The sequence below is a fragment of the Montipora foliosa genome, chromosome 2, assembly GCF_036669935.1.
Source record: "Montipora foliosa isolate CH-2021 chromosome 2, ASM3666993v2, whole genome shotgun sequence".
Classification (NCBI taxonomy): Eukaryota; Metazoa; Cnidaria; class Anthozoa; order Scleractinia; family Acroporidae; genus Montipora; species Montipora foliosa.
The window spans coordinates 58,200,441-58,216,179 of record NC_090870.1 but is presented as its reverse complement, the minus strand read 5'-3'; the positions used below and the strand labels follow the sequence as shown (position 1 = coordinate 58,216,179).

Below are 15,739 nucleotides of genomic sequence, written 5' to 3'. Positions count from 1 at the left end.
TCATATTGATTAACGCTGATATATTTTCATCTACCTTCAATCACGTTCATTTACCGTCATTTATATTTATTCATGTTCATTTACCTTTAGTTAATAAACCTTTATCAACCTGTATTTACATTCATTTACCTTCAGCTACATTCATTTACTTACATTTACTTACATTTGGGAGGCGCGGTGGCCTCATAGTCAGCGTGCTTGACTCCGGTCGAGTGGTCCGGGTTCGGGTCCTGGCTGGGACATTGTTGTTGTGTTCTTGGGCAAGACACTTTACTCTCACAGTGCCTCTCTCCACCCAGGTGTATAAATGGGTACCGGTAAATAACGCTGGGGGTAACCCTGCGATGGACTAGCATCCCATCCAGTGGGGAGTAGAAATACTCCTAGTCGCTTCATGCTACAGAAACCGGAGATAAGGCTCGTAGCGGACTTTTCCTACATTCATTTACTTACATGTACCTTCAATCATGTTCATTTACCTTAATATACCTTCATTCGCTTCAATCTACCTTCTTTCACGTTCAATTACCTTCATCTACCTTCAATCACGTTCATTTACCGTCAGTTTCCTTCATTCACGTTCATTTACCTTAATATACCTTCATTTACATTCATTCACGTTCATTTGCATTCATTTACCTTCATTCACATTCATTTACCTTAATATCCCTTTTTTACGCTCATTTACCTTCAGCTACATTCATTTTCATTCATTTGCCCTCATTTACCTTCCTCTGCCTTGATTTACCTTCATTTACCTTCATCATCCTTCCGACACATTCATCTACTTTCATTCATAGTCATTAGTCGGCATTCACATTCATCTACCTTCATCTACCCTCATCTACCTTGGTTAGCATTCATTTGCCTTAACATACCGTAATTCACGTTTATCTAACTTCATTCACGTTTATTTACCTTCATCTACCTCCCGGCCTGTACCTTTAATTACGTTCTTATGCCTTCATTAACTTACAATTACCTTCATTCACGTTCATTTACCTTATGCTACCCACATCTCTTTTCATCCGCGTTCATTTATCGCCATTTACCTTTATTCACGTTCGTTTACCTCCATCTACCTTGATTTACCTTCATCCACGTTCATTTACGTTCATTTACCTTTTATGATTCACATTCATCTACCTTCATCTAACTTCACTTACCAATGGGAGGATAGCTTTCACGACTAAGGTTAGAAAATTTGGCTTTTCAAGGCTAATGGTTATTTTTTTCCCGTCACGGTTAACTTACATGAAAAGTAAAGAAACTTACCTCGTTGAAAATGAAAGTCTTTTTTTGCTTTTTGGGATTCTCTGTGTTAGTTAGTAGGGTGTTCGTACACATTGAAAAGAATAAGTCATTGGTCATCAGAATGCGACTTACATTTTTGTCAAGACCTCCAACTGGGGGCAAGAGCGGATGAGGTGAGAGAACGGATCCCCCATACACGGACCAATGATAGTTTTTTAAAATCTAATCTTACTTACGCAGCTATTGATTGACCAGTTGTAATGACGTAATGAAATTTTAATTGTGCGTGGCGTTGGGAACGAGAACTTAAAATAGCTTTGCGAAACCAGAAATAGATTTATAAAATAAAGGTAAATGAAGGTAGATGAATGTTAATGAAGGAAGATGAAGGCGAATGCGGAAGGTAGACTGAAGGTAGATGAACGTGAATGACGGTAGATGAAGGTAAGTCAAGGTGAATGAGGGCAGCTTTAGGTAGATGGTGGTAGATGAACGTGAACGAAGATAAATGTAAGTTGATGAAGGTAAATGATCGTGAATGAAGGTATATGAACGTGATTGAAGGTAGATGGAGGTAGATGAAAGTAAATAAACGTGAATGAAGTTAGATGAACGTGAATGACGTTATATTAAGGCAAATGAATGCGAATGAAGATAGATGAGGGTAGATGAAGGCAGATGAATGTGAATGCCGGTTGATGACCATGAATGAAGGTAGATGAAAGTAGATGAATGTAAATGAAGGAAGATGAAGGTAGATCGATGAAGGTAAATGAAGGTAGAGGAAGGTAGATAAACGTGAATGAAGGTAGATGGAGGTGAATGAAGGTGAATGAAGGTAGATGAAGGTAAACGAAGGCGAATGAAGGAAAATGAAGGTAAATGAACATCAATGAAGGTATATTAAGGTAAAATGATGAATGTGAATGAAGGTAAATGAATGTAAACGAACGTGAATGAATGTAGATGAAGGTATCTTAAGGTACCATGTCCGTGTGACCATAGGGCCTTCGTGGAACACTGCCCACCCTGGGCGTGCTAAGCGAGGAGTATGACGTCATTCATAGGTTACCTCGCCGCGGGGACGAGCTTCCCGCGGCAACCGGCCCGCATATGGTCTGTGACGAGCCTACCGGGAGCAGGCTGCGGGCCGGAATGGTGGAGCCCTGGCCTACAGGGCAAAATCTCCACAACCCCCCGTCGGTAAGCTCCCCCCGGTTAGCTGTGTAACAACTGCAGCCTTTGCCGGGCACTTCACGAAAGTGTTATGTGGCTGTAAGCCCGAAGTGCCCCGCCTCAGGGGCGGTACAGCCGGCGGGCTGTGGGGGCGAGCAGCGGTGAGCCGGGGGACATGTTCGCTGGCGGGGGCACTGCTGTTGTGGAGCGGTGCCTAGATGAAGGTAACTGAACGTGAATGAAGGTAGTTGGAAGTGAATGAAGGTATATTAAGGTAAATGAACATGATTAAAGGTAGACGAAAGTAAATGAATGTAGCTGACGGTAAATGACGGTAAATGAAGTCAACGTGATTGAAGGTAAATGACGGTAAACGAGCGTAATGACTGAATATTAGGAAATTAAATAATTAGCGTGTTTTACGTAGTTGGGGACTCGTGGCGGGTATATACATGAGTAAATGAAGTCAACGTGATTGAAGGTAAATGACGGTAAACGAGCGTAATGACTGAATATTAGGAAATTAAATAATTAGCGTGTTTTAAGTAGTTGGGGACTCGTGGCGGGTATATACATGAGATCTTTGCCTCCGGGCCCGGTGTCACAGCGGATTTGGATCCCCCCACCCCCCATTAATAAGGCCGAAAGAAAAAGTTAGACTTGAGTTTCAGTAAAAGTTTTTACAACTAAAAACAATTACAAAGGAATTCTATTAATCAAAAGAACGCTTATTATTATTATTATTATTATTTTATTTTTATTATTTTTTTTTTTGGGGGGGGGGGGGGTCCAAATCCGCGAAAGGGGGTTCATATCCGCTTGCGGATCTGAACCGGGGGTGGAACCTCCTTTGTAAAAGCGTCCTATTGAAACTATCAAATGGAAGAAAAAAATCATTAAAAGAAATGGCCACAGCCCATGCTTTCAACAACTTTAACTGACGCTTAAGTCGGACTTTGCTTTTTCTCCTTATTAGAAAATTAACACGACAATTCAACGAGTTCCTAGTGCATGATTTTTAAATCACGCTTAAAAGCTTTTGCCAGAAAGGAGTTCAAATTCCCATCTACTTAAGAAATGCTGCCGCGAATGATTTTAACAAGCTTTTAACTGATCTAAGTCTTTTTCTAAAAGATTTATGCTTTATGGATCGGTCAGTTTCCCCAATCCAAAGTCATACTCTCAGTTAAATAAACTGTAATGGGGGTCCAACTAAACCTGCGTCTCAGCCTAACCTCGCCCTAGTCATCTGATTTTATGAAGTGTCGGTTGATAATATATTGAGTGGCAATCCAATAGCTAAAAAGATCCTAGCACGCGCACCAAAAACTCGCAACTTGTCAATACCTAACAAGGCACGGATCGAACGGAAACGCACCAATCAACTCTAAGCCGCGGCTGACAAGAGCGAAATTAGTAGCGTTGCCAGCGCACTATGCATTGGTGAACAGTTATAGCTACAATAGCTTTAAATATGACAAGAATGGAATAAAGATCGGGTGCAAATGAACCGACGCAAAGTTGAATAGACTACTAAGCATGGACCCTAGGTTGGGTACGAATTACCCGAATGGGTACGAATGGTCTAAATTTGGGTGGGTACGAAACGACCGTGGGTGCGAAAAGGAAACTTTACTGAAGTATCTAGTCGTTCCAGCGCTGGAACACTAATTGGGGACATTGTAAACTGAACTCAACAATTAAAGGAAATCAAGTCAAATGTTAGTTTTTGAGGAGAGGGGAAAACCGGAGTACCCAGAGAAAAACATATCGGTGTAGATTAGAGAAACAACAAACTCAACCCACATATGGAGCCTGGGAATCGAACCAGGGCAACACCGCTCTCACCACTGCGCCATCCCGCCATCCCTAGCGGTGGATACTCAGGGGATATATATTCACCACTAGCCACCTCCACTTTGGTGAATATTTGTTGAATGTTTACCAGCTAAACCAATTAAAACTCTGGAAGCACTCGAACACATGACAGTGTGATTGCGCCATCAATGCTTTACCAATTGAGTTGGAGAGCAGGGGTGGCGCAATGGTGAAAGCACTCGCCTTCCACCAATGTGGCCCGGGATCGATTCCCGGATTCTACGCCATATGTGGCGTGAGTTTGTTGGTTCTCTACTCTGCTCCGAGACGTTTTTCCGCGGGTACTCCGGTTTTCCCCTCTCCTCATAAACCAACATTTACAGGCTAGCGCGCGGCTTTCGGAGCAAGGGGTCCCCAGTTTGATCCTCGGTGACTTCAACGTCTGTTTCGACTTTCCTCTGATCCGTGTAGCTACAGCTTTAAATATCCGTGAAACGGAGCACTCACAGAGGGGCCGGAGGGGGCTAAAAGGCGCACCGTCTTCTTCCATTGATACCAGTTTCGTAACTGATTAGGCCATTTCGAGTTCATGTCCGCCTCCTCTTCAAAGTGAGTCTAAGTGCGAAGTTTTTCTTATGAAAATTAGCTTTCATTCATATGTAAAGTAAACTAATTACCATCACAAAAACTTTGCACTTAGACTCGCTTTGAGGAGGAGGAAAACGTAAACTCGGAAATGGCCTATAGATGGTTTTCACCTGACGTCACAGCAGCTATGTTTTTTTTACAGAACAATAGAGAAAAAACGTCTTTTGGGAATTTGACTCAATTATAATGCAAAACATGAGCCATAATTTGCTATTGTTTTGTACACAAACATGACCGTCTCATCACGTGATTGAAAACCATCTATTGACTTAACTTTACTTGATAAGCCATCTGAGAGCCTGTCATGCAAGTGCGCGTTATACCCCTGGGAAAGCAAAACATATGGTATAAAATAATGACGCCAATGTTTTACACTAATGGAATAATCATCGATGTTAAGTGAGTACCCGGAGCTAGTGCGTACGCTGGCCTTAAGATTCGGAGATCCAGGGTTCAAGACCTGTTCTGACCGACCACTCGTTGAATTTGATCCTGGTAGTCCCTGGTTCCACTTCTCAACTGCAGTTGTAAATGGCCAACTGGTTTGCCTCAGGCCAGTTGGGATTCTTAACAGTTGCTGTTGTATTTCTGTTCCGTCATTTCGTTGATTGTATTTCATTGGCCCTGAAAAGCCCCTATGGGGAGCGGTCAATTTAGTATGTTTTGTATTGTATAAGAAAACAATTCAGATTAGAGTGTTTTCACTCACGTGATCAGTAAACTTGTTTTTCCACTGCACCGAAACAAAAGAAAACGAGCTCAATTCCCCAAGGATTAGTTGGGGACACCAAAATGTCTGCCAATATGGCCGCCGTGACGTCACGCAAAAACACTCTATACATCGAGTTTGGAAATCTATTAAAGATCCCACTCACACAGACCCACGAATGAAATGACCGACACATTGCAAACTCAACTTGGCCTTTATTAATTGTTCTTGCAATTAAGAAAAATAAATAATTTCTGAATTTCTTATACTTTATCATTTTAAATTGCGCGAAATTATTTTCTCCAAGTCAGTAATGCCTTTATACGATTCATTTTTGGCAAGTACTCTTCAGTTGTTCGAGTGAGAGAAATAAATAATATCATATTTTCGTCATATTTAAGTGTTATCCGATTCTCTTTGGAAAATACATAATACGCTTCGTTGGAGATTTGAAAAACACTTTTATCTTTACATAGCTAATTTCAACAAACATTCTCTTAAAGTTCTGATATGAATAGCTTGCATGCCTTGTTCAATGCACAGCAAAAAGTTGATTCTTTATCGATAATATTAAATGTTACTGTTAACTTCATTTTGCTTTGCTTGATTCAAGAACTCGGAGATATCTATCCCAATCACTCTCTCGCTCAAATGTCTTGCACACGTCAAACAGACCCTTAACAGTCGCCTTTATCTCCATTTTTCCTGTTACAAGAAAAAAGAAAGGGTCAGTAGGCTAGAATGAAAGAAAAAGGAAGCCGCGTTGGATATCGCTTTAGGGGCGAAGTGGTGAGAGCACTCGCCTCCCACCAGTGGCCTGGGTTCGGTTCCCAGACTCCACGTCATATGTGGGTTGAGTTTGTTGGTTCTCAACTCTGCACCGAGAGGTTTTTTTCCCGGGTACTCCAGTTTTTTCCTCTCCTCAAAAACCAACATTGATTTTATTTGTTGATTTCAGTTTATAGTGTCCCCAGTTACTGCCTTTGAGCTAGAAGACTAGAAACTTATCAAAGTTCGTTATTCCTTTCCTATCCTGTTGACCATAGAATTAAAAAATTAACAAGCTGACAACTGACACAAAATTGCATTGAAAAACTCATTTGAATTGTTACAAAAGAATATGGCAACGTGATGAAGAAGGGCTTAAAATTTGGATAAGTTTGGTTACCGTCTAATTTTTTTTTAAACAAAATGGCATATTCATATTTTATAGAAATTCAAAATGGCTCACTGTCGCAACATAGTTTAATGGCTGTTTCTGCTCTAGCATAAACTGTAGTTAATGTGTAACTCAATTGACCTCTGTACCTTACCGATTGCGTCAACTATTGTGTTTTCCCGCCTCCTTTTACAGGAACCAATCAGATTTATGGCGACACGTGCAGCCACGAAATCCTCAGTCTTTTCTACCGTGAAGTGAGTTCCCCCCCCCCCCACCCTCCCATATGATCTAGTAGGGTTATGCCCTCGTATTACTATATATATATTCCCCCCCCCCCCCCGTCATTTTTATTAAACTGGTTTGGGGATAAGTCTTGACGGCGCCAACCCTTCAGTCCCACACTGAAGCGATGCCGGGAGAAGAATTATATTAAAGTACAAAAGTATCTTACAGTGACGACACCTATATTCTCACATGTGAAAGATAAAAATAATATGTTCACTGCGCACGGTGGTGATCTGATTTTTTAGTAAAAGGAAAAATCCAGGTATTTCATCAATATCTATATAATAAATGCATTTACCTAACATCTTGTCTTCAACATATTGCCCAACAACAAACACGCTATAGATCGCGCAGTAGAAGAAAAAGGAAGAAAAAGGCTCCCGAGGGCAACCTGTCTGTGATATTTTACAAGACATTGTTTGTTGCACGTTTTTTTTTTTCACGTTTTTTTAGGTTTTGAGTCACTTTTACCGCCATGGAAAAATATTTAGTACGAGTTTCTTCTCAGTTTTTCTACGACTACGCGCCAGGAATATCTGTTGTGCTTGAAAAAACTCGAACAAAAACAGGTGGAGAATGAGAACTCACTTGACGAGGGCGACGAAAAGTGGTCCGAGTCGACAATTCTGTGAGTTATGCAGCGAGCTAAGAACTTGAACAAAGCCTGTTACAAGAAACAAAGAGAGAAAACACCTCAGTAACTCTAGTCACGTGTTACCCTTGTTAAAATAAGGACCTTTTAATGAAACTGAAGTTCCTGATTCCTTTTAACGTACAAGAAATGCTAGCATACAATAACTTAAAAAAAGGCTTGGTCCATATCATAGATGAACTGGTTATGAAATTGTGGAATTTTCAAAAGCGAGAACAGTGACAACGCATTTCATGTTAACTTGACAGTGACCACGGGCACAATTTTTTGTCCTCAGCTTACAACTCAGTTTTCCATAAATTAATCGAATTTTTGATCGGCTGTCTTTAAGAAAAAGCATGGTCAGGGCCAAACAGCAAACAAAAACATAAAACAAAGAAACTTGACGAGTTTCATAATCATCTCCATCATTTATAAACTATGCCCCAAGTTAGCAAAAGTTGTGGTTAAACGCACCTTGTGTGTGGGGCCTTCCGGAGGGTAAATGGATTGGGTTTGGTTCAGCTCAGGTTTCATGTTACCCTTGGGGATGCGGTTACACGGTAAATGACTCCCCTCAGGGTAAAATAATAGGGTACAATTAATATAATTAGAGAGATCTTCGTGTATTAGCTACGTTCTGCTTTACGATTGGCCAAGGCACCTCAGGGAGCAGACAAACCGTACTTTTCAGTTCAGGAACTTTCATGGGAAGTTCTTTTGTTCTTTTTGATGTATCCATCGAAATAACCCTAAGGAAGTTACGGTCTAGGGAAAGCGGTAACACACAAAGAGTCCTCGCCCGAGGGCAAACGCTATTTACCGAAGGGTAAAAGGGATCGTGTAACCACAACTATTGTCTTCTTCATTTTCGCAAGAGTCGACCGGAAACTTTTCATCCATTTCGTTGTCTGTTACCAGTTTTTTGGTCGAGCCATAGATTACTGAAGGATTGATTACCTTGGACACGATCAAGCCCTTCTTGAGATGAGGAGACAAATACTTGACTACAACATTAGCAACGTCCTTAACACCAACAGGGTCCCCTGGGGACATGTTTCCTTGGTGAGCATGCGATGACCCTTCAGCAGGCCCCTTTCTTTCATTCGTTCCTTCACGAGCGAAATGCGCCCTCACATTTGACAGTAAACTTTCACTTCCTTTGTCAATTTGTTTGAGAGAATGACTTCCCCGCTTCTTCGCTGCCGCCGGGCTGTTTGTGAGCTCGAACGGGGAACTCGTTATTCGCGTTTTGTTCACATGCTTCAATGGTTTTAATTCCCATGGTTTCCTTGAGGTAATATCACTCGTTGTCCTTGCGTTTGCTTGAGCATTTCCACTTTCTAGATCGTCTTTCATTTTGCTCTTCTTCCCGGAACAAAGTTCGTCCTCTAGCCACCAAAACCCCTGGGGATGTAAACAAATTCTAAACGTTACCAAAACAGACAAAAAATAAAAGTTAGAAAGATCATCGCACGCATTGCGATGGGCAACTTAAGCAGTTGGAAGCAAGCCTGAAAAGATACAGACTTGAACGGGATATTGCGCCTTTAAAACTATGCGGAGAAAGCAAAACTTAGCAAGCGCTCTTGGAATCCAAAAATAAAATTGGGGGTAACCATGCATTTTACGGAGATCAGTAGGCTTCAATTTGGAAAAGAACGCCATACATAGCCTTGTAGTTAAAAGCTTTTAAAAAATAGTGTTGATTAATTATCTTTGAATAATGCGTGGTTACCCCCAATTTTTCGAGCTCACAAATAACCCTCCGAGGTCCAATCGGTCAGTTTATAACGTTAGTAATGCCGGACCGTGTACCAAGACCTACATTTACACTCAAAGTAAATAGCCTTTCGATACAAATCAAAGCTCAAAATTTTGCCGTAAGGTGTTAAGTAATCACACTTTCAAAACATGAAGAGAAAAAGGAAGTTATTTTTTTTTTATTACATCCATTTAGAAATCACTGGCGATCCTTGCGATCTGATTGGCTCTCAGCAGTGCGATTTATTCCCAAATCACACTATGTTTTCCTCTAAATCAATGACAAAGGAACACTAAAACAAAACAACCAATCAGATTTCAAGGCTTATTTAAGGCAACCAATCAAATTGCAGGAAAATGAAAGACAAAGAAAACCATTGTGTGGCGAATTTTCCAACTTTAGTTCCAAACTGGATCAATAAAATATTGGTACCAACTAAAATCATGTATTTTAGCGATGGAGTAATTATTGTGTGATTTCTAAATGAATGTAATAAAGTGGTAATTGAACTTCGTGTCGTGCAATTTTGGTCTGAAATCATAGTTGTGATTTCAAATCGAACTCGCGCTACGCGCTCGTTCTATTTTGAAATCACACGTATGATTTCAGACCAAATTGCACTCAACTCAGTTCAATTACCATTATTAACCACAGGGGCACTTAAGAGCGAGTTTCAATGGAGTGTTGTAAAACCAAAACCAAAGTAATTACTTTGGCGAATCAAAAAGGACTGAGACAATCCGGCAAACCAATCAAAACTCGAAGTAATTACACGTAGCCGACACAAAGCGCGGGAAAATGTGCACGCGTGAGCCACGATTGGTTTTGGTTTCACTTCTGATTGGTTGAAAAAATGGCGCGAGAACTTTGAACCAATCAATGAGTGGAGTAATCATAAACCAAAGTAATTATCTAAATACTTTCGACACTCAATTGAAAACCGCTCTAACAACAAATCAATTACACTCAACAGGCATGAGAGAACGATGTCCACATCTCAATGAAAAACCTAAAGGCTTCATTTACGCTTGCATATTCGGCTGTGAAGTCAGGTTGTGCTAGCGATAATTAATTTGTTTGTACATTTTTATTGCCTTTACAAAGGAAGGACAAAGCATGCACAACACCAATCACAAAGGAAACTCCAGTTATACCTCCGCTGTCTTGGCAAACATTTCTTGCTTTTTGCTCTCCTTTTTTCTCCCACCATCTTCGCCCATTTCGCGTGTACTCAACACTGAAGCTTGCGTTTCTTTCACGTTCTTTTCCTAAAATGGATGACGGAAGACGAACTTTAATACAAATCTCAAAAACTAACAACGAAAAATTTAAAAAGGTCCAAGAACCTCCAGTCACTAATAAATATAGTTATCGTTCCCCTTGTAACCAGTTTGACAATCAGACAAAGCAAGAAAGGACGCTTATTAGTACTACCCCATAGGCCTTTTTCGATATATTAAAAGTGACAGTGATAGTGATAGTGATAGTGATAGTGATAGTGAGGCAGTGAGGACAAAGACAAAGGAAAGTGGATGATACGTAAATATTTTTCACATTCATTCCAACGTGTTTTTATTGTAGTTGTCCTTACTGCCTCAATATCAAGCTGAATATTTTATATTTAAAAATTGGCCCATTGACTTCCAGGATTGATCAGTATGCAAATTCTCCTCACAAGTTCAATGAAATATCAGTCAGACAGGTATTGACAATGAAGATTACCAGCATGAGAAGTGATCCTGATACGGTACGAGTTAGGAGGATAACGTTTCGGTCTTGGTAATGAAACGGTTCAGTAATATGCGAGTCCTTCCCTTTTTTAGCAAATTGGTGTGCATTTAAAAGGTCGTCCTGTCGAAACGTTTGGACTTTGAATTTAAATTTTCTAAGCTACATTCAAATTTCTTCGAACCAGAGTAGCATCAGACTATGTCCAGTTACTAATGTTACAAACAAAAAAATAATTTAGAAACAGCTGATGAAAACGATGACAATTCAAATTTAAAGTATTTCAATAAATAAATGAAGAAATAAATAAAAAACAAGCAGAGTTCACTATCCAGTGGATAAGTCATAGCAAAACCAATTGCGCTCAGTAACCAATGGATAGTGATTTATCCGGTGGATACCGTTTTATCCACCTTTTGAACAACTGGGGCCTGGAGCGTTCACATTTAGTTTAAAGTCTTCCAAAACTTCATCGCGCATTAAAACATACCCCAGAACTTTAACGCACAGAACTAAGAATCCAGAAAGAAAATCTTGTTCTGAGCCAAGTAATCACAGATGGATAGCTCCTTTTTCACGAAATTAAAATTGGCCTGCTTAAGCCAAAAGAACAACAGAGCCATAACGTCATTAAGTCGCTCGTATAAATAAAACTGTTAATCATAATAATTACATTTTCCTCGATTATGATTGGTTTAAAAAACACCCATTTTCCACTTATTCACTTTCCAAATTGTTATTTGACAGTTCAATAAGCCCATCACATTCAAAGTTGTAGTTTAAATCAACCAACCAATCACAACCTTGGTTTCAATTACCATAGAAACAGTGTACAGACTCCTAAATTGGGGCTTTTTTTCTTTCGTTCTTTCAGAGCCACATTGAACAATTTACGCCGCCTTTCTCAATCTTTTAAGGACGGTGCCTACAAATTCAAAGGTATTTTTGCCCCGGTTTATGATTATGCAGATCTTGCTAAGTGTCATTGAAATCCAAAAAGAAAATTGGGGGTAACCACGCATTTTTCCAAGATAATTCATGAATAACATTTGTAAAAAGCTTTAAAATACGAAGCAGTGTATGGCGTTCTTTCTCAAATTGACGCTGAATTACCTCTCAAAAATGCATGGTTACCCCCAATTTTCTTTTTGGATACCAAGATTACTTACTAAAGATCTACTTTATCCGGATACTTTAAAACCGCGCAAAAATATCCCTGTCTTAGTGAGCATCACCGATAGGAAACTCGAGTATCTCGAGATGCGCGGAGCGTGTGCGCGATAACAATAGTAGGCACCGTCCTTAATGCAAATTTTTCCTTTCTTTCATAACTTGGCTCTTCTTCTTTTTCGCGGAAATTGTAGTTTTCATGATTAATTGGTAAGAGGACTGATTGGAGTCCAATTCGGTCTGTAAATTCATGCGAGGTCTCCATTATTAGGGAGCTTAAGCACGCGCGTTTTTGAGACGCGGACGGCAACCGGAAGTGAGTTGCTTTCCATTTTATCTTGTCTTGACACTACTACATTTACAGTCCTAAGTATCTTTTCGCCATTAGAGATGATTAGTGTAAAAATCTAGGAGACACCACTGCCCTGGCACGAGAAATGTTCTCTTCCGGTTGCCGTCCGCGTCTCAAAAACGCGCGTGCTTAAGCTCCCTATTGGCTACTCAAACTCCGAATAATCTTTGTTATTAAATTCTAAACCTCGGTTAATGCATGTCTCGTGCTCTGATTAGTTCACTCAATCTCGGTTATCAGCTCACATACCTTAACTTGACCTTATATGGCAATCCATTAGGGCTTTTACTTCGTGTAGAAGACGCACATGACGTAACAAAAGCTTTAGGGGTCTTTAGGTATTTAGAATTCTGATTAGGTATTGTTTCACGATTTTTGTTCTATTGTTTTACGTCATGTGTGTCTTCTACACGAAGTAAAAGCCTCCATTAGGCTAAGCGTTGCTAAGCCAAACGTTTTTTTCGCCGGAAAGCGAAATATTTCTCCGAATAAAGGCAAAAAAAAAAACGTTTTTGTGGGAAGTTTGAATTAATTCCGACGTTTAGAAGTACGCGAAAAGGCAAGAAATGTTTCTTGTGATGAGCCTGCCTCTGTCTGACCACAAGGTATTACACAACATCGCATCTTGATCAAATGTCTTTGATTTCGCTCGGATTTTCTCGCTTTTTTCGCTCGTATTTCGTACTTCCAAGCTTTTGGAGTTTAATAAAACAATTATTTCATTCGCGCTCGTTGGATATGAGACTGGTTACAGCAAACTCGGTGCTACGCGCCTTGCTGGTTATTTACCATCTCATATTCAACGCGCGCTCATGGAATAATTGTTAACTCCGAGCAACTCGCGAGGAATTTGCGCCTAAAATTATTTTAATTGTTGCGGAGATAAATGAGTTAAAATCATCTTTTTGTGCCATGTTTTCTCACTGTTTTAATATAATATTATCCTAAACAACTATTCACCTCAGTGTCGGTGGCTAGTGGTGGATATTTACCTCGCCGCGTAGCCACCTCCACTTCGGTAAATAATTGTTAAATATTGAAAGGAAAGGAAAGGAACTTTCTTTAAGTGTCTAGTCTTTCAAGCGCAGGAGCACTAATTGGGGACTCTGTAAACTGAAATCAACAATTAACGCAAATCAAGTCAAATGTTGGTTTTTGAGGCGAGGGGAAAACCGGAGTACCCGGAGAAAAACATATCGGTGCAGAGTAGAGAACCAACAAACTCAACCCACATATGACGCCGAAACTGGGAATCGAACCCGGGCCACACTGATGGGAGGCGAGTGCTCTTATCACTACGCCATCCCTGCACACCCTCCAATGACTTCACGTGTCAACGGAAATAAGCTAAAATATCATCAAGCCAGCATTACTTAGCAATACTATTTACTGTGACCCGTACCCTTTTAGCAGCAATTTCATTTTTCTTGCCGAATTTGCTCGTTTTCTCGTCATAATTTGCCAGTATAAAGGAGCCAGAAGATGATTGTCGATCGGTCACCAATTTCTTCTTCTTGTTCGACGGAGGTTCGTCTTCCAGCCACGCATAATCCTACCAAAAAGAAGAGGCAAATGAAGACTTAAAGTCTCAAGAACAGTCACCTCCCAACATTGTAAAGCCTTAGGATTCAACAGTATCAGTTCCAAAAAAGAGGGAGTTTGAGAAACGACGACCGCTACGGAAACGAAAACGCCACAAAACAATAATTTCATTGGTTAAAAGAGGAAAAATGCTGCACGTGCTGAACGTGCGGCAGCCATTTTAGCACATATTTTTGCGGTACTCTGTAAAACAGGGACACCAACTCTCCCTTGGTTAAGCAAGAGCGAGGAGACCGAAAGTGCCACAAAATAAGATCTTGTATGGCATTTTTGGCTGTAAATTTCGACGACTTTCGTACCAATTTAGTTCTTGGACAATCAGTACAAGTTCCTTCCCACAATGAGGCAAATTTACATTTTCAAATGATGTTCTTGCAGCAACCCCCGTCGTTTCACGAGCTCCCATCTTTACTTCCCTGCGCCTGAAACAGCGATTCATGCCTATTACGATTTGGCAATATGAGGTCATGATAATTTCGGTATTAATCGTAAACCTATTACAAAATTCTCGAATCTGATTGGTTATCAACAGCCCTGATTTCTAAACAAATGAGTAGAAGTGATCCTCGCACATTGCTAGACAATTGTCACTTTATAGACAGCTGACAAATTCAGGTGGCACCAACGGGATTCGAACCCACCACCTCTGCGATGCCGGTGCAATGTTCTACCAACTGAGTTATGAAGCCACTCAGTTGGGAGCAGGTCAATTTGTTGGGCTCTTTTGTTCAATTGAAGGACTCGATGAATGAAATGAAATGAATGTACATTTGAAGTGTGGATTATACACGAATGAGTAGAAGTAATCCTCGCACTTTGCTGGGCAATTTAGGACATTGTCACTCAGTAGACACCTGACACCTGCAAAGAGCAAGGATCACTTCCATTCGTTCGTCTCTAACCCGTACTTCAAATATACATTCATTTAAGTCCAGCCAGGACAGTTTGTAATTGGACAACTTGTAATATTGGACAGTCGTACGCGTCATCAAGCGCGCGCTATTTGTACTTGAATCTTTATCTTTTTCCAGAGCTATTTAAAAAAAAAAGGCAGTGCCTATATATATTCGTACGGGACCCGTACTCCGACCTTTATTTGTTATTCTTACGAGAGTCTTCTCAGAATGATTATTACAAGTTCTAACCCTAACCTTGAACGACAAAGCCACGCAGTAATGGCGAAAGCTAACCGTTTTAAAATTTGTGCTTAGACTTAGGGCGCTTTCCATTTGAAAGAACTGACCGGCCAGACCGGGCATTTGGAAGTACTAACTCTACAACGCCTTCAAATTAACACTCTTCGAGGATGATATATACTCCTCCGTAAGATTACGAGGGATTATCATGCAAGTGTTCCTTCAAGTTGTTGCATTTTCTTTGCACACTGATGGGTCTGGCCGGCCAGTTTTGACAAAAGGAAAGAGCCCTTAAATACTGTT

At 40.4% G+C, this 15,739-nt stretch overlaps 1 protein-coding gene across 2 annotated transcripts in view; it reads right to left on the bottom strand.

Moving 5' to 3' along the window:
- Nucleotides 1-5,800: 5,800 nt before the first annotated feature.
- Nucleotides 5,801-15,739, bottom strand: part of LOC137993675 (ATP-dependent DNA helicase Q5-like) — a 34,749-nt gene continuing 24,810 nt past the window's right edge. For both annotated transcript variants that reach the window (XM_068839643.1, XM_068839644.1), the window contains exons 21-25: nucleotides 14,101-14,250; nucleotides 10,603-10,716; nucleotides 8,644-9,090; nucleotides 7,641-7,716; nucleotides 5,801-6,310 (exon numbers count right to left, since the gene is read on the bottom strand). In XM_068839643.1, coding sequence (XP_068695744.1) covers nucleotides 6,195-6,310; nucleotides 7,641-7,716; nucleotides 8,644-9,090; nucleotides 10,603-10,716; nucleotides 14,101-14,250 — 903 coding nt within the window. In that variant the 3' untranslated portion in view covers nucleotides 5,801-6,194. The remainder of the gene's footprint in view (nucleotides 6,311-7,640; nucleotides 7,717-8,643; nucleotides 9,091-10,602; nucleotides 10,717-14,100; nucleotides 14,251-15,739) is intronic.